This window comes from Kogia breviceps, chromosome 7 (assembly GCF_026419965.1).
Source record: "Kogia breviceps isolate mKogBre1 chromosome 7, mKogBre1 haplotype 1, whole genome shotgun sequence".
In the NCBI taxonomy this organism is placed as follows: domain Eukaryota; kingdom Metazoa; phylum Chordata; class Mammalia; order Artiodactyla; family Physeteridae; genus Kogia; species Kogia breviceps.
In genome coordinates this window covers 17,457,726-17,482,954 of record NC_081316.1, presented here as the reverse complement: position 1 = coordinate 17,482,954, position 25,229 = coordinate 17,457,726, and the positions used below count along the sequence as shown (strand labels likewise).

General features: G+C 57.8%; 2 protein-coding genes across 4 annotated transcripts; one reads left to right on the top strand and one right to left on the bottom strand.

Moving 5' to 3' along the window:
- The first annotated feature begins 659 nt into the window (after positions 1-659).
- PITPNM1 (phosphatidylinositol transfer protein membrane associated 1) lies at positions 660-14,022 on the top strand. Its single transcript, XM_059069280.2, has 24 exons — positions 660-872; positions 1,821-1,939; positions 3,432-3,646; positions 3,732-3,853; positions 4,058-4,282; positions 5,761-6,087; positions 6,165-6,260; positions 6,350-6,457; positions 7,176-7,237; positions 7,331-7,581; positions 7,898-8,087; positions 8,186-8,293; positions 8,529-8,686; positions 8,775-8,980; positions 9,437-9,607; positions 10,273-10,437; positions 10,666-10,814; positions 10,965-11,075; positions 11,501-11,617; positions 11,831-11,979; positions 12,065-12,214; positions 12,295-12,478; positions 12,772-12,900; positions 13,524-14,022. The coding sequence occupies exons 2-24, from the start codon at positions 1,862-1,864 to the stop codon at positions 13,785-13,787; spliced, it is 3,735 nt and encodes a 1,244-aa protein (XP_058925263.1). The 5' UTR covers positions 660-872; positions 1,821-1,861; the 3' UTR covers positions 13,788-14,022.
- A 590-nt stretch (positions 14,023-14,612) lies between these two features.
- On the bottom strand, positions 14,613-20,901 carry AIP (aryl hydrocarbon receptor interacting protein). Of its 3 annotated transcripts, none has more exons than XM_059069388.2 (6): positions 20,740-20,901; positions 17,562-17,741; positions 16,056-16,334; positions 15,487-15,663; positions 15,243-15,384; positions 14,613-14,927 (listed from the first exon to the last, which is right to left on the bottom strand). In XM_059069388.2, exons 1-6 carry the CDS (start codon positions 20,836-20,838, stop codon positions 14,722-14,724), a joined length of 1,083 nt encoding a protein of 360 aa, XP_058925371.1. In that variant the 5' UTR covers positions 20,839-20,901; the 3' UTR covers positions 14,613-14,721. The 3 variants fall into 3 exon arrangements, with proteins under 3 accessions (XP_058925371.1, XP_058925373.1, XP_066893808.1); XM_059069390.2 differs by having other exon boundaries at positions 16,056-16,244; positions 20,740-20,894; XM_067037707.1 differs by having other exon boundaries at positions 14,760-14,927; positions 15,251-15,384; positions 16,056-16,244; positions 20,740-20,897.
- Between the last annotated feature and the right edge of the window lie 4,328 nt (positions 20,902-25,229).

The window sequence follows — 25,229 nt, the reverse complement described above, 5'->3', positions numbered from 1 at the left end:
CCGAGAAACAGTCAAGGAGAGAGAACTGGTTTCCAACATGGGTGAGACCCAGCTCGGTGCTGCCAAACACTGTCCCAGTGCCTTGTAGCTGACTGGGTGTGGTCCCACGATCCCAACCCTAGGCTGTCTCAGCCTTTGCGCAGGATCTGGTGGCCATTGACCAGACTTGTGGACCCAGAAGATATAGGTGGGGAAAGCCATGGGTCCCCATTCAGGGACTAGCGCAAAGATTTGGAGTGACTGCCTCTGCCTGTGTGTGTGGCAGGATGACCCTAGAGGTCTGGGGCACTGGAACCCCACCGGCTAGGTAGAGGCAAGTCAGAGACCAGCTTCTGGCTGCACTTTGGACGGCGAGGCATTTCCCCCACCCTGGGCCCCAGGATCCAAGGCCCTGGGAAGTTGGGAATGGGACTCTGTCATATTTCCATAGCACACAGGAGGGCTGGGCCAGGGTGGAGGTGGGAACCCAGAGTGCTTTGGGGATCCCAAAGAACCACGGGACTGAGAAGCGCCAGTCTTTGGAGAAGGACCTCTTCTTCCCCCGCCGCGTAGGGGAAGGAAGAATGGGGCCGCCCTCCTCCGCCGCGGGCGGGGCTCCCCGGACCCGGCCCGGGTGCGGGGGAGGGCCGCCGGGCCCAGGAAGGGGGCGGGGCGGCCGCAGTGACGCGGCGGGCGACGGGGAGGGGACAGGACAGCAGGGGCACCGGCGGGCAGACCTGGAGGAAGGTCGGGGCCATGGGCCCGCGCTTCGCCTCCAGGGGGTCCGGCCACCGCTGGAATCCGAGGCCGGGGCTCGGGGCACTGGGGACTCTGACCCGCCGCCCGTCCGCCCCCGCCCGTACCGGGTGAGGGGCGCCCGCCCTAAACTAGAGGTGAGCCGGGACGTTGGCGGGCGGGCCAAGAGCACGGCGGGGGACGGGGACGCCGGGGAGCAGAGGGAAGTGGAGACAACGGGGGCCTCTCGCCTGCCCAGTGGGTGCGAGGTGTAGGTAGGGGCTGCAGCGAAACCGGGGCGCAGGTGTTCGGAGGGGGGTCTCTCAGGGCGGGGGCCCGTGGGACACTTCTGCCTCAGCCCGAAGAGGGGTCAGCAGCCCTCGGGAAGGATGATGGGGCGGCTGCGTAGACAAGTGCCAGGGGTCCAGAAAGGATGCTGGGAAGGGGAGAGTTGGGGACTGGGCTGCCGGCCAGGGTGGGGAAGGCAGGTCTAGGGGGCGGAGGTGTTAGTTATCTGGTCTTTGAAGGTAGGTTCGGGGGCGGGGGGTGGAGAACACTGACAGAGATGCTGAGAGGAGGGGTGCACGGGGCTGCTCCGCGTAGAGACACCCCGGGGGACAAGGCTCTAAGTGGACGTCCAAGAGTCGGGGACACGGGACCGACTCGTGGAAAGGGATGCAGGAGGCGGGCCCCGAGGGGCTGGTTGTGGAAGGCGGGTCCGGAAGGAGGGGCCCGGGGGTTCCTGGGGGCGGGTCCCCGAGGGATGCCGTTCCGAGGGGCTTGGACGCGGACGCGGCCGAAGAGGCAAGGCCGGCCCGCCAGCCCGCCGGCCTGAGCCCGCGGCTCCGGGGGGCCAGCGTCAGCGCGCGGTTGCCGTGGCGATGGGCGGGCGGGGGGCGGGGGCTACGCGGAAAAGAGGTCAGCGCTCAGCCTCGCCGAGGCTCCCGGCCCCCCGCGGCGCTGGCTGCAGAGCTGGGCTCGCCTCTGCCTCCCCTGCGGCGAGCCCGGGCATGGGGTCGCCGGGCCCGAGCCCCTCGGCCCTCGCGCAGGGCTCGGGGCCGCGCGCCGCCGCCCCGCACTGACGGCCGCGCGGTGTCCTGCGCCAGCGGGAGCGGAGGCCGCGCACCGCCGGCCGAGCGCCTTCAGGATGCTCATCAAGGAGTACCACATTCTGCTGCCCATGAGCCTGGACGAGTACCAGGTGGCCCAGCTCTACATGATCCAGGTGAGGGCGGTGGGAAGTAGGCGACCAAGGCGCGGGGTGGGTGGAGGTATGCTTCATGTTGGCCGCAGGAGCGCGCAGGCCGCAGCTGGGATCAGGGGCGGGGCCCAGCTCAATCCCCCTCCAGTCCCGCTCTGGGGTTTGGAAGGGCTCAGGCCAGAGGAGGAGAGCGAGCTTCCCCGATCGGATGTAGGGGAGAGGTGATGGGGGTTAGAGTCTGTGGGAAGAGCGGCAGAGGGGCCTAGTGGTGCCTCCCCACGCCAAGTGCCCAGCCCCTCCTGTGCGCTCAGTCCCCATCCGACCTCCTTTAAGCCTCCTTAGAACGTGTAATCCTTAGGGGGTAAGCAAAGGAGCGCAGGAGGGTGCCAAAGAGCAGGAGGCAGAAAGTGAGGAGTGGTTCCAGGTGGTAGGGAAAGACTGGGAGGGGTTCCCAGAGGGTGGAGGACCTTGGCAGCCCCAGGCGGTCAGGGAGATGGGCTGAGGATCAGGCCCCAAATCTGTCAGAGAGAGGAGCAGGCAGGGACCCCAGATGCTGAGGTCTGGGCCAAGAGGAAGGGCGTAGAGGTCTGGCCCTGGACGTCGGGAGGAATGAGCCAGAGCAGGCTCTCAGGGAGGGGAGGAGGTTGGTGCCCGTTCCAGACGTGCTCCCCAGAAATGTGGGACCAGAGTCTGAGCAGACAAGGGGGCTGGGATCTGGCCTCAGAGGGTTAGGTGGGCCACGTTCAAACTCCAGAGCTATGTAAGGACGGGATCTGAGCGCTCTCCAACTATGAGGGGTGTGGCAGGAGCTGGTGTTGGGGTTCTAGAAAGGTGGGGGCCCCTTTTACTCTCCTGGATTCTTCCAGCCCACCCACCCTGGCCCCTTGCCGGCAGCACATGCAGCAGGCACCCACCTCAGGAGCTTACACTGGCTTCCCCTCTGCCTCTGCCTCGAACAGTGCCCCCACCTCACACCTGCTCAGCACCCTTCCCCCAGGTCATCTTCAGATCAAGGTCATGTTATCTTCTCTATGAGGACTTCCCTGACCATCCTATCAAAATTGCAACCCCCAGCCCTATCTATCTCCCTTACCCTATTCTGTGCTTTCTTTGTACCACAGCACTTAGCACCTTCTAATTTGCTTTTTTTGGTTTTCTGTCTGTTATCTGTCTCCCTCCACTGGAACTGTAAGTTGCACAGGGGCAGGCAGGGGTCTTTGTTCTGTACATCAACAGATCCCAATTAACATAATCCCAAACAATGCCTGGAATAGAGCAGACAACAAATACTTGAATGACTGAATGAGTCCTGGCTTGCAGAACCCCATAGGGGACTGGACAGCGGCTGTAATCCTGACCCCAGGAGCTACAGGGGACCAGGGTCGGGTTTCAGAGAGTTAGAACGGCTGGGACTAGGGCCTCAGAGCTGCACAGGGGACCAGGCCTAGCTTGGGATCCCATCTCAGGAGCTGATCTGGGGCTGAGCTGCCCATTCTACTCTTGCCCTGGGCTGCAGAAAAAGAGCCGAGAAGAGTCAAGTGGTGAGGGCAGCGGCGTGGAGATCCTGGCCAACCGGCCCTACACGGATGGGCCCGGTGGCAGTGGGCAGTACACACACAAGGTGTACCACGTGGGCTCCCACATCCCAGGCTGGTTCCGGGCACTGCTGCCCAAGGCCGCCCTGCAAGTGGAAGAGGAATCCTGGAATGCCTATCCCTACACCCGCACCCGGTGAGTGGGTGGGGCAGGTTTGGGGCCAGGAGGGGAACAGCCCTGGTGGGCACAGCCGTGACCCTCACCCCCACCCTCTGCCCAGGTACACCTGCCCCTTTGTGGAGAAATTCTCCATTGAAATAGAGACCTACTACCTGCCTGATGGGGGTCAGCAGCCGAATGTCTTCAACCTGAGTGGGGCTGAGCGGAGACAGCGCATCCTGGGTGAGGCCTGGAACCAGCGGGGGGACTGTGGAGCCCCTCTCAGGACACCTGCCACCTCAACAGGCGGCCTCTGACAAGTCCCAGGCTCTCTCCCCGTCTACGCTTCCTGTGCATGAAAAGCTCCCCTCCCAATCCCGAGGTGGGGGCGGAGTGGCAGGGGCCAGAGGGGGCTGGTGTTGCTCAGTGCTGCCGGAACCCCCCCAGATACCATCGACATCGTGCGGGATGCAGTGGCCCCAGGCGAGTACAAAGCTGAAGAAGACCCCCGGCTCTACCGCTCGGCCAAGACAGGCCGAGGACCGCTGGCTGATGACTGGGCACGCACAGCAGCCCAGACGGGGCCCCTCATGTGCGCCTATAAGCTGTGCAAGGTTGAGTTCCGCTACTGGGGCATGCAGGCCAAGATTGAGCAGTTCATCCACGATGTCGGTGAGCGCCCAGCCTCGGGAGGTTCTATTTACTCAGCGTGCACCAGGCCGCGCGTTTGAGCCAGGGATGCTCCCAGTCTCCAGGAGACACAGAAACATAAAGCCGTCATTTCCGTTTGATGTGGTGGGCACTGAGGCTGAGGGGTGCCGCACAGCCTAGCTAGGGGTTGGGGGAGCCTCGCCTTGAGGTACGGGTGAGAGTCAGGAGGGCAAGAAGCTGACGACGTGATCTCTGAGGTCCATGCCGGTTCTGACATTCAGAGATGCTGCTTCTCATCCATTCAAATTCTAAGACTCTCCAGTGTTCTGTGGGTCAAGCGAGACTTAGAGACCTCAGGAGGGTCACCAGCTCTAACCTGCAACACGCTAAGGAGTGCAGGGCAAAGCTGCGACTCTTTCGTTCTCTCCGAGTCCCATCCTTTGGCCCTGGTATCCAGGAGGCCCTTTTTCGTGCCCCCCCCCAAACTAACCCCACAGTTCCTGTGGCTCAGCCCTGCCCCACCTCCCAGGTCTGAGGGTGGACTACCTATAGGTAGAAGGATGGGGGTGTCCAGGCACCTGGGTTCCATTTCACCTCGGACCCTCATGGAACCTCTCCTCCAGGGAGCTACTTCCCATCTTTGCACCTTAATTTTCCCTTGTGTAAATGAGGAAGAGGTTGGGCCAGATAGTAAAAAGCTAATATTGATCACCACATGCCCAATTCTCTGCTAATCACTTCCCATGCAAGATCTCCTTTAACACCCCCAACACCCCTCAAGGTAAGGACAATTATTATTTCCATTTTACAGATGAGGAAATTTAGCTCAGAGAGTAATACAGGCACCTTATCTTAAATTTGGAAAAATGCCAAAAAGCACAAATTTTAAAAAATGAAACTCACCCCCATATAACCACTATTAAGATTCTGATGTATTTCCTTCCAGAAGTTTATAACAATAATTCAATAATCATTATGACTTTATTCCCTAGATATTGAAGTCTCTAACTTTATTCCTCTGCTTAGGATGAAAATATCCCAGAATGGGTATCATGTTTTGCTTCATTAAGTGCCAACACTTCCATTAACTCTTAACACCTTCATTAACCATCAACAATTTCATTAACTATCAACGCCTTAATTGTTAACTCTTCTGAAGAAGTCAGCAGGAAGCCGGCTGAAAGAAGCAAGAACAAACATTGCTCCCAGCTTCCCAGGGTGTTGGGGTGGGCTCAGCGCTCAGAGTTGGGGTGTCCAGAGGGATAAAAGAGGCAGTGGGCAGGGAGGGACGTGGGGCAGGAAGACAAATGCCCCAGTTTCCACTCCCGTCTCCCGGGCAGTGCTCGCCCTGCCCTCCTTTGTGGCCCTGGGTGGGTGGTGTGCCCAGGGGAGCCATTACCTGAACTCATGGGCTGGGCATGTGGCTGCAGTGGCAGGGGAACTCGGGGCTGGGGCATGTGGGTGGGGAGGGCACGGCTTTGATGCCTGGGCGCCTACAGGTCTGCGTCGGGTGATGCTGCGGGCCCACCGCCAGGCCTGGTGCTGGCAGGACGAGTGGACGGAGCTGAGCATGGCTGACATCCGGGCACTGGAGGAAGAGACCGCCCGCATGCTGGCACAGCGCATGGCCAAGTGCAACGCAGGCAGTGAGGGGCCCGAGGCCCAGCCCCCCGGGAAGCCAAGCACTGAGGCCCGGGCTGGGGCCAGCGGCGCTGGCACCCCCGATGGGCCCGAGGTCCCCCCGGGCCCCGATGCCTCGCCCGATGCCAGCTTCGGCAAGCAGTGGTCCTCTTCCTCCCGCTCCTCCTACTCGTCCCAGCATGGAGGTGAGTCTGAGGCACGGGGACGGGAGGGAGCGGCCCTCAGGCTGGACTCCCAGGCTGAGGCCAATGTGGCCCTGCAGGGGGCGTGTCTCCCCAGACTTTGTCCGAGTGGCGCATGCAGAACATCGCGCGAGACTCTGAGAACAGCTCTGAGGAGGAGTTCTTTGATGCCCACGGTCGGCACCCCAGACCTGTTGGGGGTGGTGGCGGGGGAGGTCCCTGAGCAGCTCCCGCCAGCCCATGACGCAGCCCCTGGTCCCTTCAGAAGGTTTCTCGGACAGTGACGAGGTTTTCCCCAAGGAAATGACCAAGTGGAACTCCAATGACTTCATCGACGCCTTCGCCTGCCCCATGGAGGCAGAGGGGGCACCAGGTAAAGATCCCGCATCCAGTTGCCAGCCACCAGCACTCCGTATGCGGTGGGGACTTGGAGAACAACTCATTCCTAAGTTTAATGGGGTCCTAAGATGAATGTCCGTCCAGAAAGGGTGCTCATTAAATACACAGACGAATAACGAGCAGATAATGGGTGGATGGATGGATGTGTGGCGTGTATTCAGGGTTCAGACACAGCACAAAGAATGGAGAAATTCATTTGGAGTCCAGGAAGGCTTCGTGTGGGAGGTGATGTCTCAGCTGGATTTTGAAGGATTGGACGAGCTCTGTCCAAAAGAACTTTCTGAGACGATGGAAATGTTCTAGCCGCTAGCCACAGGTGGCTAGCAAGTACTGGAAATGTGGCGAGTGGGACTGAGGAACTGAATTTTGTATTGTATTTTAATTCATTTCAGTTTAAATAGGCACATGTGACTAGTGGCTACCATATTGGACAGGGCAGGATTAGAAGGAATTTTCCAGGCAAACAGGCCTTGTGTGGAGAAGCATGCCTGTCGGCAGCAGGACTGGCCATGTGCAAAGACGCAGAAACGTGAAATGACCTGGGAGAGTCGGGTGTGAGGAGAGGGTCAGAGGAAGATGGGCGGCGAGGGTGGGTGCTCAGGCAGACAGCAGAGCAGGGGTACCTGAAGTACCAGATGAGGGGATCCCCACAGACCCCTCAGTCTCCTTCACTGGCTTTCCCCATCCTGCAGACCCTGGAACCGAGTCCACCAAAGAGATCGGGGACGGGGCCCGAGCACCCAGGGACCCAGAAGTGAGTATGGTCGGCCACCCCGCGTCTCATTCTGCCCACGCACTGGCCAGGACACTGCTCTGACGTCCCCGGCACCCACTCTGTGCCCTGCAGGGCCCGGATGGAGCAGGGGAACTGGGGACAGAGACATGTGCAGTACACGCCCTCTTCCTCATCCTGCACAGCGGCAACATCCTAGACTCAGGCCCTGGAGACACCAACTCCAAGCAGGCGGATGTGCAGACGCTGAGTCTGGCCTTCGAGACCGTCACCCGCGTCCACTTCCCTGAGGCCCTGGGCCACGTGGCACTGCGCCTGGTGCCCTGCCCACCCATCTGCGCCACTGCCTATGCCCTTGTCTCCAAGTACTGGTCAGGCGGGGGAGGGTGGGGGACACACAGGGTCCCCAAGGTGTGGACAGCCACTTGGGGGCTCCTGGGACCAGAGAGGCCCCATGGGGGGAGGGGGAGGAGGCCAGGAAGCCAAACTCCTGGGCTAGTCACCTACCCAGCTGGACTTCAGTCTCTAGTCAATGGCTCCATCACAAAGGCCTCTGGGATACTGATGGTCCCCACAAAGGCCCTCCAGTGCCAGGACTTGCCAACAGGTCAAGGGGACTTGAGGGGGCAGTGGAGGGTCTGGAGGCCCCCCACCCATCCATTATATCCCCCCCTCCTACAGCCTGAGCCCCTACAGCCACGACGGTGATAGCCTGTCCCGCTCCCAGGATCACATTCCACTGGCCGCCCTGCCGCTGCTGGCCGCCTCATCCTCCCGATACCAGGGCGCTGTGGCCACGGTCATCGCCCGCACTAACCAGGCCTACGCCGCCTTCCTGCGCTCGTCTGAGGGTGTCGGCTTCTGCGGGCAGGTCAGGAGTTAGGGATGTTCACGGGGAACTTGCCGCGGGGCCCCCCATCCTCCTGCCTCTGCTGCAGCCCCTCCTGATGGCGCTGCCCTCCCACCCAGGTGGTGCTGATTGGGGACGGCGTCGGTGGCATCCTGGGCTTTGACGCACTCTGCCACAGCACCAGCGTGGGCCCCGGGAGCCGGAGCAGCAGCCGCCGAGGAAGCGTGGTCAGTGGGGCTGGACCTGCCTCCTCAGGGGGCGTGGGTGGCTCTAGTTCTCTGCCCCTGGAGTACGACCTCTCTCCCGGCCTGCCCCCTGCTGCCTCATTCCACCTCCGCTGGGGCTCTACTCTTTGTTTAAGTCCCTACCCAACCCCCAGGCCTCTTTCCTCACTTCCAAATAAGTAGAAATCGACCGACCGTCTCCAGTCCTAAGGCTGTTTCTGTCCCCTATTCCATGCAGAACAATGAGCTGCTCTCCCCGGAGGCTGGCCCAGTGCGGGATCCCCTGGCAGATGGGGTGGAGGGACTGGGCCGGGCCAGCCCGGAGCCCTCAGGGCTGCCTGCCCAGCACACCCACAGCGACATGGCCAGTCCTGAGCCCGAAGGCTCTCAAAACAGGTGACGTTCCTGCCCCATCAACCCCAAACTGGGCTTGTGCTGGGCTGCGGAAGCAGCAGCACTGAGCAGCCTCCTGCCCCTCCCCCAGCCCGCAGACGGTCCCCCCAGCCCCCTCCTCTGGGGAGCCCAGGTGGGCAAGCACAGCCTCCTGTCCACCCACTGCCGCCTCTGAGGCTCCTGATGGCCTCACCAGTGCCACCCGCCTTGACTTCAAGGTCTCCGGCTTCTTCCTCTTTGGCTCCCCTCTGGGCCTGGTGCTGGCTCTGCGGAAAACCGTGATGCCCACGCTGGAGGGTGAGCCCTCAGGGTGGGGGTGGGTTTCACCTGCCCCTCCCCCATCTCCTCTTTGTTTCACCTGAAATGGGGGTGTTTATACCATTCCCCACTGTACACATACGTGGCTTGGCTAGAGAGGGAAAACCTGAGGCCCAGAAAGAAGGGACTTGCCAAGGCCAAGTGTCCCAAAGTGCACCAGGAGGAACTCATACCCACAGATGCTCTTCATGAGAAGGGGTCCAACAGGCATGGGGAACGCTTCATCTTGAACATCAGCAAATCGAAGGCTCTGATCTCTTTTGAGCCGAGAGACCTGTCTCACTTTTAAGCGGGACCCTGGTGACCTCCCAGGGAGTAGAGTCTGGGAAGTGCTGGTTCAGGGTCACACAGCATGTCAGGGTGCTGCTTCCCACAACCCCTACCTCCCAGTATGCCCAGCTGAATCCCCTCCCCCCTTTATCTTCTGGGTACCAGTGGCCCAGATGCGGCCAGCCTGTGAGCAGATCTACAACCTCTTCCACGCGGCCGACCCCTGCGCCTCCCGCCTTGAGCCCCTGCTGGCCCCCAAGTTCCAGGCCATTGCCCCACTGGCTGTGCCACGCTACCAGAAGTTCCCCCTGGGAGATGGCTCATCGCTGCTGCTGGGTATGCTGCCAACCAAAATAAAGGGGCGAAAGAGGAGGGCACCAACAGTGAGGGACGGGTGTGGGCCCCCCCCCCTCCCAGGAAGACATGAGGTAGTTCCCACATTATTGGTTCTTTCTCAGGTCCCCACTCCCAGGACCAGGGAGCCCTCCCCTGGCCCCTTGGGCAGTCTGGATCCCCAAGACCCTCTAACATTCTCTGCCCAGAAGTTGGGGGCAGTGGTGACAGCTGGCCTGAAGGGAGGAGGTGGTGACACTGAGAGCAGCCACCCACCACCGCGGGGGGAGAGGGGCTGCCGTGTCTGTGTGTAGAGGTGCATTGTGTCGCTGCACGCACTTGTGTTCGTGTATTGGTTTGGGGTGTGTACTCATGTGCACGCAAGTGAGTAGCCATTTGGCCCCATGAGACAAGCGGGCCTGGGTCCGGGTGGTGGCGGGAGTCATGCTGGCAGGAATGCAGCTTGGGTGAGCTAGCAGGAGGGGATGCCCCCACCCTTCACCTCCACCCAGATGTGGGGCAGTTCAGCCTCAGCCAAGACCCGACCAGGGAGGGCTGGCAGGGGAGATGGTGGAGGGATGGGGGCCGGGCTGTCCTGGAACCTTGGGTGGGAAGACGGGAGGGCGGCCTGGCCCAGCCCGCCACTGAGGTCGCCTGTCCACCCACAGCTGACACTCTGCAGACCCACTCAGGCCTCTTTCTGGAGGAGCTGGAGATGTTGGTGCCCTCAACACCCACCTCTGCCAGTGGTGCCTTCTGGAAGGGCAGTGAGCTAGGCAACGATCTGCCAGCCCAGCCAGCTGCCCCCAGCACCACCAGTGAGGTGGTTAAGAGTAAGTCAGCCAGCCGCCCAGCCCAGGGAGGGAATACTTATTCCACCTTCAAAGCCCAGCTGAAACCTCCTCGCCTGCAGCATTTGCTCTGGAATGAGCGTGCCCTAGCACCCAACTCCAGACTCAGCAGGGTTGGCGGGAAAGAGGGAGGGAAGAGCATGAGGGGCCAGCCGGGCGGGCATGGGGTGGGAGGCCACCCCCGACTCACTGCCCACCGTGGCCGTACAGTCCTGGAGCGCTGGTGGGGGACCAAGCGGATTGACTACTCGCTGTACTGCCCTGAGGCGCTCACCGCCTTCCCCACCGTCTCGCTGCCCCACCTCTTCCACGCCAGCTACTGGGAGTCGGCGGATGTGGTGGCCTTCATCCTGCGCCAGGTGGGCCCAGGGATGCGGGGGGGAGGGGTGGGGGGGTGGGGGGGTGGGGATGGGAACCGGACAATGATAGGGAGCCGTGGGCTGGGGGAGGGGCAGCCCCAGGCATCCTTCCCCCCTTCACGTGGCCTTGCTGGGTCTGATTCTTCGCAGGTGATCGAGAAGGAGCGGCCACAGCTGACCGAGTGCGAGGAGCCGTCCATCTACAGCCCGGCCTTCCCCAGGGAGAAGTGGCAGCGCAAACGCACCCAAGTCAAGATCCGGGTACGTGCCCTGCCCCTCGAGCCCTCAAGAGCGAGGCCCTGCCTACTCTCCTCAGGATCCCCGCCCCTCAAGACCTTCCGGGGTCCAATCCCGCCCGCCCGCTGGCCCCGGGTCCTGGGTCCTGGCCCCACCTCCTCCTGCCTCGGCCCCGCCCCTGGGTACCAACTGGTCTCCTCCCCTAACCATCCCCCCACCTCCTCATCCTCTGCACCCCATCCTGTCATGCCTCCGCCCCCTCGGAACCACCCTCATGACCTCAGACGGGGTCAGCAGAAGCGCCCACCCCTCGGGCCCCGCCCCTCTCTCGCAGCGACCCCGCCTCCTTCAGGCCGAGCACCCGAGTCTGAGCGCGGGTCCCCCTCACCAGCACCTCCCGCACCCCTGTCACCTCTTTGCTGTGGGCTCACGCCGTCTCCTCCCGCCAGAACGTCACTTCCAACCACCGGGCGAGCGACACGGTGGTGTGCGAGGGCCGCCCTCAGGTGCTGAACGGGCGCTTCATGTACGGGCCCTTGGATGTGGTCACGCTCACCGGAGAGAAGGTCAGGACACAGAGGCCTCTGTCCCGGGTAGACCGGCTGCCCTCGGGCCAACCTCGCCCCAAGCGGGAGGTCCTGGTGCTGCCTCCTGTCCCACGGATAGCTCCCGGTCCCACCAGGTTGAGCCCCCAACCCCGTCCACCCCCGACGACAGGCCCACCTCGGCCCTCCTCCACTCAGGGTCGGGGGGACCCTCTCGTCCACTCTCCCTGCTAGGTGGACATCTACATCATGACGCAGCCGCTGTCAGGCAAGTGGATTTACTTTGGCACCGAGGTCACCAACAGCTCGGGCCGCCTCACCTTCCCGGTGCCCATGGAGCGCGCGCTGGGTATAGGCGTTTACCCGGTGCGCATGGTGGTCAGGTGAGCACGGGGCGGGCCGGGCCTCTGCGGGCGGGGATCCTCTGGGTCCCGCCCCTGTGTCGCTCAAGCAGCCCTTGGGCCGTAGGGGCGACCACACATACGCTGAGTGCTGCCTGACGGTCGTGGCCCGCAGCACCGAGGCCGTGGTGTTCAGCATCGACGGCTCCTTCACCGCCAGCGTCTCCATCATGGGCAGCGACCCCAAGGTGCGCGCCGGCGCCGTGGACGTGGTCAGGTAGGAGCGGCCACCCGGCTCGCCGTGGTGACTGTTCTCCACCCCTGGCGCATGGCGCTAACCGCCGCCCCACCCTGCAGGCACTGGCAGGACGCGGGCTACCTGATCGTGTACGTAACAGGCCGGCCCGACATGCAGAAGCACCGCGTGGTCGCCTGGCTGTCACAGCACAACTTCCCCCACGGCGTCGTCTCCTTCTGCGATGGCCTCACCCACGACCCGCTGCGCCAGAAGGCGGTGTTTCTGCAGAGCCTGGTGCAGGAGGTATGGCGCCTGGGGAGGGTCCCGTCCCCGCCGTCACCCCGGGAGGAGGCCCATCTGTTGTCACCCCCATCGGCCCCCGAACCTAACAGACCGCCAAGGCCCTCGTGGTCCCAGGGGCCCCTTGTCCTTGGGGCCAACTATAGAGATACGGCCGGTCCCGACCCCAGCCGGACCTGGTGAGGTAGACCCTATGGCCTCGACCCGAAACGTTCTGAACCGGAGGCCCACCAGACCCCGCCCCCTGCCTCACGACTCCGCCCCCCGGGGCTGCTGATTGGCCTCTCTGGCCACAGGTGGAACTGAACATCGTGGCCGGCTATGGGTCCCCCAAAGACGTGGCCGTATACGCGGCGCTGGGCCTACCCCCGGGCCAGACGTACATCGTGGGCCGCGCAGTGCGGAAGCTTCAGGCGCAGTGCCAGGTGAGGACCAGGTGACGGTGGGGGCTGCGAGGCAGCTGGGGCATGGGAGCCTGGGTCTGGGCCAGAAGGACCACCCGTGTGTTAAGAAGCACCTAAGGCGGGCGGCTGTGAGAAGGGTGGCTGGCGTCAGGGAAGCTGGGCTCCTCCTAGGACGGGGGTTACAAGCAGTTTGGAGGTGCCGGGCAGGCCAGGATTGATAATATGCTCAAGAGCCTGAGTACTGGTTCCACTTTGGCACAGTCCTGGGCATATGCCTGGACCTTTCTGAGCCTCAATTTCTCGTCTGCAAAATGGAAATGATAAGATGGACCAAACCTCAGCAGTTATCATGAAGAGCACGTGATTTACTGCATGTAGGCATGCACGCAAAGCAAGCGCTTGCAAAACGTCAGCTGCTGTTATCTCCCTCCAAAATCCCATTCTGCAGATGAGGAAACTCGACATGAGGCCCAGAGAGGGGCAGAGCCAGGAGTAAAGGTGCCCTGGCTCAGCCTGGGGTTGGTCAGGCTGTGCCAGGCCTATAATGCAGCCAGCACTGCCCAGGACCCTGGGGAGGACAGGTGAGGGCAGCGTGTGGGCCTGAGACCAGCCATCCCCTCACCCCTGACCACCTCTGCCCGCAGTTCCTGTCAGATGGCTATGTGGCCCACTTGGGCCAACTGGAGGCCAGCTCCCACCCTCATGCCCCCGTGGGACCCTCGAGGGCCGCCCTGGCCAAGAGCAGCTATGGCGGGGCTGCCCCTGTGGACTTCCTCCGAAAACAGAGCCAGCTGCTTCGCTCGAGGGGCCCCAGCCAGGCAGAGCGGGAGGGCCCAGGGACGCCGCCCACCACCCTGGCGCGAGGCAAGGCCCGAAGCATCAGCCTCAAGCTAGACAGCGAAGAGTGAGGCCCAGACTGTGGCTGGACTTGGGTTATTTACTCACACACTTGAGAGGCCCAAGTGGCCGCATGTGGAAGGCTGGGCCCCCAGCCCCACATCCTGCATCTCTGTTTGCCCCTCGGTGTTAGTTCCCTTTCATGTTGGGGGACCCAGCCCTGGGGGTGGGAGAAGGGAGCAGCAAGGGCCCAGAGGCTTTTCCAGTGTGTGTAAATCTATGAAAATAAACACCACCTGCACCCCACCTGATTGCCCACCCGCGTGGCATCACAGGGCAGCCCAGCCCAGTCTGCAGTTCGAGAGATGCTGAAGGGCAAAGAGGGGCCAGGATGTGCCCAGGGTCACGCAACGAGTCAGAGGACAGGGCCAGGACTGGGGCCTGGAGAGTCAGCCTAGCCCCCGCCCTCCCCTCACCACCTGGGCTGGCCTTTCAGTTCCCAGGGGCCCATACTTGGCTTCTCACTGGAACCTCTGCCTGCATTAGCTGAGGCCATGGGATCCGAGGGAAGAGGGTTGCACTGGGAGCCCACCTCACCCGGACACTAGGGCCCCTGGCTTGCACTTGCTTCCTCGCCCCCTTAAGACTGAAAGCTCCCAGGCACCTGAGCCCTGGCCAGCAAGAAACACTTCCTTTGTGACAGAGACCACCCTCACTTCTCTGTCAGGGACACAGGCCCAAAGAGATCTCAGAGTTGGTGAATGGGGAGCTGGGATTAGAACCCCAATTCTTTGCCTCCCCAAACCACCCAAGGATCAGGAAATGAGGGGTGATGACCCCAGCTCTCCCAATGGATCAGCTCGGCAGGCCCAGAGAGAGAGAGAGAGAGAGAGAGAGAGAGATAAATAAGGCCTTTATATACAGAGAAGCATGATACAGCGGGGGCGAGGGGGCTGCTGGCAGCAGCAGTGAGCTGGGCAGGGTGGCCGGGCCAGTAGGGCCCTGTCAGTGGGAGAAGATGCCCCGGAAGCGGGCCCTGTCTTCCTCGTCCTTCTGCCGGATTCTGGCCTCGAGGGCCCGCAGCTCGCGGCTCACGACGGGCGCCAGGGCGGGGTCCAGCTCCAGCACCTTGGCAAAGTCAGCCTGGGCCTCCTGGGCATTCCACACTGCCGCGTGCGCCTTGCCCCGCTTGAAGTAGGCCTTGACGTTGTCTGCAGGGGGCGCCAGTGGGCAGCAGGCACACAAGGGCATGAAGGGGGGACCGGCCAGCTACTTAGCCTGACTTCTGGCACCAGGGGCCCATCACGGGACAGAGCCCATGAGGATGCCAACCCCACCCCGAACCCCCGTTTGTATCTCGCGGGCGCAACAGGGCCCATGGCCCTGCCTGGGTGGACGATATTTGGTCCGGTTCCCACGGGACTTCAGAATGGGGATTTGGTGCCCCGGTGCCCAGTGGTTACGGAGGAGGCTGCCCTGCCGGCCACCCGCTGGCCCACCCCGGCGGCCCCACGCCCGGAGCTCACCATCATACTTATTGAGGATGGAAGAGCAGTGGTCCAGCACTTCGTAATACTCCTGGGCCGCCAGCTTGCATTGACAATAGTTGAGCAGCAGTGGTATGATCTGCAGATCCAGCTGGATCCAGTCGGGGGACCCAGGCTGTTCCTGGGGGCGTGGGGGGAGGGAGAGGGCAAAAGATGCTGAAACCTGGGCCCCCCGGCCCCACCTCACCCCCTCCACTCACCCACTGCAGCCTGCAGGCGGCACCTTCATCTGAAGGTTCTTGAGGCAGGCGATGGCGTCGTAGTACTTGGCGGCAGCCTCCTTCACGCGGCCCTCGCGGTACAACCGGTTGCCCTCCTGGTGTATGACCGGCACTGCCTTTGCCTTCTCCTCATCCGTCATCGCCCATGGGTCCTGCTGGTACGTGCCAGGGTTCTCCACCTGCCGGGGTGTAGGCCAAGTCAGGGCCCAGGGCCAGCCTCTGGGCTGGCCGGGCCTGGGACATTGGATACCAGAAACAGAATCACTTGTTCATTCACTGACCATTCAACAAACGTTTATGTGGCATCTCCTACATGCCCAGTACTGTGCCGGGTTCTCGAAATAGAGCAGTGAACAAGACGGTGAAAATCCCTGCCCTTGCAGAGACCTGAAGGAGGGGGAGGACACTGCCAGGGGTTCCACAAAGGTGTCCTTGTACCTGCCCCCTCCCCACAAGCCCAACCAACAGTCAGTGAGCCCACCAACTCTGGGCGGGCAGGTGGGACCGGTACCCGCTCTGAAGCTGGACACTGGGAGACTGGCGAGGTGCCTGGGGCTTGGTGGCCCCTCACCTTAAGCATCTCGATGTCGAAGATGAGAGGCTGGGGGTTCTGCTGCAGGGCGTCCAGATCGGCGTGGCCCAGGGAACTGTGCTCGTGCATCTGGGCGATGCCGCAGCAGTGCCGCTGGCCCTCCAGGGGGTCTTTGCCAGCTGCAATGTTGCGTAGACTCTTGGCCACCAGCGGATACAGGACCACATGCTGCCGGAGGGTGAGTGGGCACCAATGGGCTGGCTGGTCACCGGCCCAAGAGGCCCAGCCCCCTGCCCCATCACCATCTGAGAAAGGACACTGAGGCCCAGAGAGGGGCAGGAACTGGTTCAGCAGAAACACAGGAGGGCGTTTCCCTCGGGACTCCTCCAGCCTCCCAGCCCTCCAGCCCGGTGTGGGCCTCAGCTCCTGCCACACTTTCTGGCCACCAAACCAAGCCAAGCACCTACGCTGCCAGCCTCCACACAAACACACACTCCCGCTGCCAACCGGTCTCCCCTGTCCTTACAAGCCCAGTGGAATTCTTACCTCTTCCTCCTCCCAGGCTTGCAGCCCACAAGCTGGGCTCCTCACCATCACTGGGGTCCCTCCACATCCTGTTCCCAGCGTCTCTTCTGTCCTGCCCCATCCCCACCCCTTTCAGGGCCTATCTCCGAGGTGGGTTTAGGGCAGCAACCTCAAAACCCTCAGGGGAGACCCTCAGGCCTAGGGGACCTAGGTTTTTTTTTTTTTTTTTTTTTGGCCACAAGTCTTGTGGGATTTTAGTTCCCTGACCAGGGATTGAACCCGGGGCCACGGCAGTGAAAGTGCTGAGTCCTAACCTCTGGAGTGCCAGGGAATTCCTGGGGACCTAGCTTTTGACCTTTCACTAGGAACATCTGCCGGGATTGGTGGGAGCCAGACCACCCTCACCCCAGTCTAGCCAGCTCCTGTCACTGACCCTGCACAGGGCAGACTGCTCTGCTAACATTCATCTGGCCAGCAGATATGTTCTGAGTCTTGGCTCTGGGCTGGCCCACACTGTGCATTTTGAAGGTAAACAGGCCCAATCCCTGCCCTGAAGTAGCTTAGATGCAGACAGAGGACCAGATCCTGGCCATGCAGAGCATGAGGGGTTGGAGAACCCAGAGAAGAGGTTCAAGTCAACCACCAGTAGTCAGGGAAGGCTTCCTGAGGGTGGTGACCCAGGAATTCAGTTTGAAGTGGGAGGGAGGATCTTGGCCAAGAAAGGGATGGAAACACAGGGAGGTGAGTGGGAGGGAGACCCTGCAGGGCCATGTGAGCATCTATGGCTTACACTTTAGCTCGACAGTGACCAGGAGCCAGAGGGGTTTGAAGCAAGGAGTTGTGTGGGTCATTGCATTTGACAGCCAGTCCCTGGCTGCAGTCCGGCTAAGGAAGAGGAAAAGGTGGAATAGGGGCCAGGACGCCAGTGTCCTGGTGGTGTGGTGCCCTGGAGGGAGTCGGTGGTGGCCTAGCCATTGGGCACGGCCAGACACATGCAGGCAGGCACAGGGCATCGGGTACCTTGACGTCGCAGCAGAACTGGGAGATCTCGCCCTCCCGCATGGTGCACACAATGGTCTCCCACACGGGCAGCTTGAACTTCTTGCCGATGATGAGCTCCATGGGCTTGCCGCGCACCCGGCTGTCGTCCAGCACGGTGCCCTCCTCATCACCGCGCAGAGTCCGGTAGTGGAACGTGGCCTGCGGGCCGCAAATGGGATCAGACAAGGGCACAGCCTTCCCTCATCCCCCAAGGACAAGCCCAGCTCACAGCCTGCCGATGGCACAAGGGACAGGGCTCTCCCAGGGGTCACCGCCCACCCTTACACCTGGCTTTACCGCACCACCCAGGTGAGGATACTGTCACCGAGAGGGAAGGGCTCCAAATCACATGGCTAGTGGATGGACGGGCTGGGACAGGAGCCCAAGCAGTCTGGCACTAATCATTCTTTCAACAAATATTTACTCAGCACCTACAACATGCCTGAGCTCTGTGCTAGGCCCAGCAGTGAACAACACAGACAAAAGTCCCTGCCCCTGTGGAGCTCACATGGAACTTCTAGAGGAAAGAGATGGGCCTCAAAATGTGCTGTGTGAGGTCAAGCTAAGTGCTATGGATCAGAAAACAAAATGCAGCAGGGTAAGGCAGGGTGAGTTTAGGGGGCAGGAGTCTCTGCGAGGACAACATTTAAGCAGAGATCTGAGGGAGTTCCCTGGCGGTCCAGTAGTTAGGGCTCAGTGCCTTCACTGCCGGGACCCGAGTTCGATCCCTGGTCGGGAAACTAAGATCCCACAAGCTGTGCTGTGTGGCCAAAAAAACCCAGAGATCTGAAGGGAGAAGCAAGCCAGGCAGATGCTGGGGTAGGAAGGGGTGGGAACTTTCTAGGTCAAGAGAATAGCAGGTGCAAAAGCCTTGCAGAGGGACAGCGTGTGGTGTGCTCACAAAACGGGAAGCCAGTGTAGCAGAAGCAGAGTGAACAAGGGCGAGGAGTTGTGCATCATGGGGTCACCAGGTCAGCAAGGCTGGACCTCACAGAGCCTGCAGGCAGTGGTGAGGAGTTTGTTTTTTCACTCTCAGTTGGGAGCCACCAGGTGGTTCCAAGCAGAGGAGGAACATGATCTGACGTGGGTTCTGCTGCTGCTGGGATGAGAACAGGCTGGAGCGGGGGGAGGACAGAAGCAGGAAGGTGGTTACTGCAATAACCCAGGAGAGAGATGATGGTGGCCTGGACCAGGGTGGTAGTGGCAGAAGTGGTGAGGAGTGGTCAGATCACCGGTGTATTCTGAGGATCTTCTGTGGGAAGTGAGAGAACAGGAGGAGCCATGGAGACGGGGAGGTTTTTCGCCTGAGCAACCGAAAGGCTGGAGGTGCCCTTAACTTAGATGGGAAGGCTTGGGGGGAGCAGGTGACGTTTGAGGTGCCAACCAGACATCCAGGTGGAGATGGTGAGTAGGGAGCCGGATATCAACTTTAAAGGAGAGGGAAGGCTAGAGATAGACATCTGCGAGTGGCCCAGGCATGGAGAGTTTTTAAAAGAGATGAGCCTGGGGCTTCCCTGGTGGTGCAGTGGTTGAGAGTCCGCCTGCCAGTGCACAGGACACGGGTTCGTGCCCTGGTCCGGGAAGATCCCACATGCCGCGGAGCGGCTGGGCCCATGAGCCATGGCCGCTGAGCCTGCGCGTCCGGAGCCTGTGCTCCGCAACGGGAGAGGCAGAGGCCCGTGTACCGCAAAAAAAATAATAATAAAATAAATAAATAAATAAAAGAGATGAGCCTGGATGAGATCATCTCAGGGCGAGTGAAGACAGAAGAGGTCTAAAGACTGAACCCTCCACAGGATATGGTTAGAGGAACCCACACTCTTTACCACCACCCCTAGCCACTCCTCTAAGCTCTGTTTCCACATCAGTAAAATGGGGTCAACAATAGTACCTATCTGTCTTGTGAGAATGAAAGAAAATAAACTTGTGAAGCATTTAACACGGTGCTCATGTGAGCCCTCAATCAATGCCGGTGATTGGTTTTTTAATTTACTTGTATCTGTTCCTTCAGGGTCATTGTTCACAGATCTTCACTATTTTTACAGTGTTCTCTCCAGCTGGTGTCTGTTCTATCCAGGATCTCCCTTGCCAGGACCTTCTTCAAGGCCACCAACCCCCCAGCCCATGGGGGAATCCACCCACATCCACGTCCCTTCTCTCATCTGGGAAAGGATCCCTCTTGGTATCTCTGATCACTAGGGCTGTGCAGCTCTGCCTCAAAGCACTCACACTGAGCAAGGCTAGGATCTCTACCTGCTGGATCTCGGCACAGTAGCTCTTACTTTTGGTGGCCCCAGCATGTTTTAAATGTTAAACTGTTGTAGTCATCAACAAGGTATGTCACTTTAGTTATTTTGGGGGCCAGGATCTTTACTCATTCGCTCAAGATGCATGTCCTATGTGACTGCTCTGCTGGGCACAGGGGCTGCCCCCAGGAAGCTCCTTACTCTACACGCAAGTGGCAACAGGGAAAGGCCCTCCAGGAGGAGGAAACTGCATTAGCAGAACAGGTAAGCCTGGAGATGTACATTGTTTGGCGGAAGTGGCCGGAGAGGCTGGAGATGGGGGCCTGGATGTGCAAAGGAGGAAGATGGGAGGTTATTTATTTCCCAGCCCTTACCTGTCCCGAGCAATGCCACGAAGAGCACTCGGAAAGCTGCCAAAAGGATTCTGGTCTGGCAGACCCAACCTCTGGGCCTGTTTGTTCTTTCGGATGGTGAGTCCCAGGGCCTCAATTTTCCCATCTAAGAAATGGGAGCTGGTCTGTGTTTTCAGGAGGCCCTTCCGTCTATAGATTTTGAACCTTGCAAACCAGGGGCCCCTCCCAGAGCCCAGGTTTCCGGTTTAGGGCCTTCTCCAGCGCTGAGTCTCTGCAAGCAGTAGGGTCAATCCTCTCACCTCCCGCAACCTGTTTATAATGACTGACGGCCGGCCTCCCCAACCAATGTGGCCACACGGCCAAGACAGGGGGCGGGGCAGACGCATCCGAATTCACCCTCTACTTAAATCCAGACCAATCAGCGTCGAGCTCAGCATGTGAGAGGTAGGGTCACCGACCACTGCTATCTGGGCATGCGCAACCTCTCCCCTACAGCCTCCTCCCGCCTTGCATGCGCACCGCCCCACGGACGGTTAAGGGAAGGGGATAAACACGAACCTTGGTTCCATCCTGAAAGTCAGGGAGCTCTCCTCGGCCCTCCTCTATCACACGCTTTCGGATCCCGTCCTCCCGGAGTCTTGCGATGATATCCGCCATCCTCCTTCCCCGCTGCTCTCTTTCGGCAACTTCCGGACTCGCTCGGCAGCTTCCGGACCTGCTTCGTCAACTTCGGCAACTTCCGAGCTGGCGCCATTTTGGCTAAGGGCAGACGCCATAAAGGGCCTGAACGTGGAAACGGACAGTGATTGGTTCTCTGCGCTGCGGCTGAGCGCGCGGGTCTGACTAGGGGCGGGGCCTGAGACTGTCTAGGGGAGGTGAGAGAGGCGGGGCCAGAGTCGGCCGGGCGGGGCGGGGGCGTCCGCAATTGTGTCATTGAACTGATATAGACTGCGCCCTCCCAAGTGGCCGTGTGCCACTCTATTTTAAGCTGTAGGAGCAGTAGAACAGCGTTACAGAACTAGGATGGAGCGGGGGCTGGGGGCCCATCGGTAACGCCACCCCCTAAAACTACTATTTTTGTGTATTCCTTTCTGGGTTTTTTTCTTTTAGCATACCTAGCACAATAGTCGTGACTTTTGCATCCTGGATTTTTCTCTTTAAATATAAATAAATAAGTAAAACTAGGAGTAAGAAAGAGAGGAAGGAGGGTTTCTGTGTTCCTGTGGGGACCGTAAACTCCCCAAGAGACTGACAGTCCCTTGTGGGGTCCTGGCTGGGTGTGTCGTCAACATGGAATCCTCCGCGGTGTCTGGCACATACTAGTTGCCCAGTGAGTATTAGGAAATATAGGAATGATAGAAGTGAGGCACTTCGGGGGTAGTACAACATTTCTCTCCGCCTCTGGAAACTAGCTGTAAAGAATAGCTGTAAGAGTTTTCTGCTCCCACTTTCGAGGTTTAGGTAACCGAATAAAGGGAATGTCTTGGGACCTGTGCACTGTCTGCATTCCATCCTCATAACCGCGAAGAATTATTGTCCGTCCCCTTTGTCCCACGTGCTAAGGGCTTCAGATATTTATGCTGGTTCATTTACCCCCCAAAAGTCCCCTGAGAGAGGTGGAACCTCTGGGGCGAAAGGGAAACATGCTTTGTTTTTAGCTTTTTTTTTTTTTTTTTTTTTTTTTACCCACACAGGAAGTTTTTTAGGCAACTTCTGAAGCAACGAGTAGTCTGTATCTTATACAGATTGCTCCAGAAAATGGAAAAAGAGGGAAAGCCAACCAACATATTTTATGAGGCTATTTTAATCTTGATTCTGAACCAGATAACTATACCATAAGGCAAGAAAAATATACACCCATTTTACTAATAAATAAGTATGAAAAATCCTAAATGAATGTTCAGCTAATTAAATCCACTAGTATATATAAAAATACCTCAATATGCTAAATGAATGTCATTCACAAAAAGACAAATAGTACATGATTCCATTTATATGAGGTACCTGGAGTAGTCAGATTTATAGAGACAAAGTTGAATGATAGGTGAGTGGGGAGAGGGAGGGAAATGAAGAGTTGTTGTTTAATGGGTGTAGAATTTTAGTTTTGCAAGATAAAAAAAAGTCCTGGAGATTGGTTGTACAACAATGTGAATATAGTTTGGGGTTTTTTTGTTTTTATTTTTTTGCCACGTGGCTTGCGGGATCTCAGTTCCCCAACCAGGGACTGAACCCAGGCCACAGCAGTGAGAGCCCGGAATCCTAACCACTAGGCCACCAGGGAATTCCCGTGAATATAGTTAACACTACTGAACTATGCACTTAAAAGTGTTTAAGATAGTAAATTTTAGATGTTATGTGTATTTAAGCACCATTAAAATTTTTAATTTTCTTCTCAAAAAAAAAGCATCAAGATCAAGTAGGGCTCATTCCAAGAATTATGAATGGTTTAACATTAGAAACATCCATTACTGGACTTCCCTGGTGGTCCAGTGGTTAAGACTCTGGACTTCCAATGCAGGGGGCGTGGATTTGATTCCTGGTCCAGGAACTAATATCCCACATGCCACACCACGCGGCCAAAAAAAAAAAAGAAAGAAAGAAATACCCATTACTGTAATTCATCACATCAGTGAATTAAAGGAGAAAAATGAAAACTCATATGATTATCTCAAAATATGCAGAAAAAGCATTTGATGAAGTTTGCTTTGAGGACTATTTATGATAAAAACTCACAGGAAAAAAGAGGAACTTTCTCAGGATGACACAAGCCATATGCAATTAAGTATGATGGAATAAGTATTCACATTCCCTTCAACATCAGGAACAAAGTAAGGAATGCTCTCTATAAATGACGCTGTTTAACAAAGTATTAGAAGTCTTGGTCAAAGCAATAAACCAAGAAAAAGACATGTGAGTGATTATATCTATATAGAAAATCCAATAGAATCTACAGACAATTTTAATAAATTAGAGGGTAAGCAATGTTACAGGGATATAAAATAAGTCACCCCAAATTAATAACACTCTTAATGCTAACTATAACCCACCCCTAAATATAGAAAATAAGTTTCCATTCCCAAAACAATAAAAATCAGAAAGTATTTAGGAAATAAGAACACAGCCCAGGACTTCCCTAGTGGCACAGTGGTTAAGAATCTGCCTGCCAATGCAGGGGACACAGGTTTGAGCCCTGGTCTGGGAAGATCCCACATACCACGTAGCAACTAAGCCCGTGCGCCACAACTACTGAGCCCACACGGCACAACTACTGAAGTCCGTGCACCTAGGGCCTATGCTCCGCAACGAGAAGCCACCGCAATAAGAGGCATGCGCACCGCAACAAAGAGCAGCCCCCACGCACCACAACTACAGAAAGCCTGCGTACAACAACAAAGACACAATGCAGCTGGAAGTAAATAAATAAATTAAATAAATAAATTTTAAAAGTTCCCAGTCTCAACAATCCTGGACATATTTAAAAAACAAAAGAAAAAAACATTGACCTAGTACTTACCTGCGCCAGGCACTGTGTTATGCTCCTTACTGTGTACTAACTCATTTCATCATAAATTAATGTTATGAGGGAAGCGTTATCACCTCCACCTGACAACTGAGGAAACTGAGGCACACAGAGGTTATGTAACTTGCTCAAAGCAAGGCCAGGACCAGGGTGAAGTGAGTCATGCAAGATAGAATCCTGCTTTTATTTAAAATGTTGATATTTTGTTTACCATGGAGTTTGATTTGATTCGATTTTTTAAAATTTAAATTAAAAAAATAATGCATTAAAATATTATTGATCTTGCTTAGATCGTTTTTGACCCACCTCCTAGAGAAATGGAAATAAAAACAAAAATAGGGCTTCCCTGGTGGTGCAGTTGTTGAGAATCTGCCTGCCAATGCAGGGGACACCGGTTCGAGCCCTGGTCTGGGAGGATCCCACATGCCGCGGAGCAACTGGGCCGGTGAGCCACAGCTACTGAGCCTGCGCGTCTGGAGTCTGTGCTCCACAGCAAGAGAGGTCGCGACAGTGAGAGGCCCGCGCACCGCGATGAAGAGTGGCCCCCGCTCGCCGCAACTAGAGAAAGCCCTCGCACAGAAATGAGGACACAACACAGCCAAATAAATAAATGTATAAAAACAAAAATAAACAAATGGGACCTAATGAAGCTTAAAAGCTTTTGCACAGCAAAGGAAACCATAAAAAAGACAAAAAGACAACCCTCAGAATGGGAGAAAATATTTGCAAATGAAACAACTGACAAAGGATTAATCTCCAAAATATACAGGCAGCTGCTCATGCAGCTCAATATCGAAAAAACAAACAACCCAATCCAAAAATGGGCAGAAGATCTCAATAGAAATTTCTCCAAAGAAGATATACAGATTGCCAACAAACACATGAAAGGATGCTCAACATCACTAATCATTAGAGAAATGCAAATCAAAACTACAATGAGGTATCACCTCACACCGGTCAGAATGGCCATCATCAAAAAATCTACAAACAATAAATGCTGGAGAGGGTGTGGAGAAAAGGGAACCCTCTTGCACTGTTGGTGGGAATGTAAATTGATACAGCCACTATGGAGAACAGTATGGAGGTTCCTTAAAAATACTAAAAGTATAGGGCTTCCCTGGTGGCGCAGTGGTTGAGAGTCTGCCTGCCAATGCAGGGGGACACGGGTTCGAGCCCTGGTCCACGAGGATCCCACATGCCGCGGAGCAACTGGGCCCGTGAGCCACAACTGCTGAGCCTGCGTGTCTGGAGCCTGTGCTCCGCAGCAAGAGAGGCCGCGATAGTGAGAGGCCCGCGCACCGCGATGAGGAGTGGCCCCCGCTTGCTGCAACTGGAGAAAGCCCTCGTACAGAGACGAAGACCCAACACAGCCAAAAATAAATGAATAAATAAATAAATTTTTAAAAAACAACAACAAAACTAAAAGGAGAACTACCATACGACCCAGTAATCCCACTACTGGGCATATACCCTGAGAAAACCATAATTCAAAAAGCATCATGTACCACAATGTTCGTTGCAGCTCTTT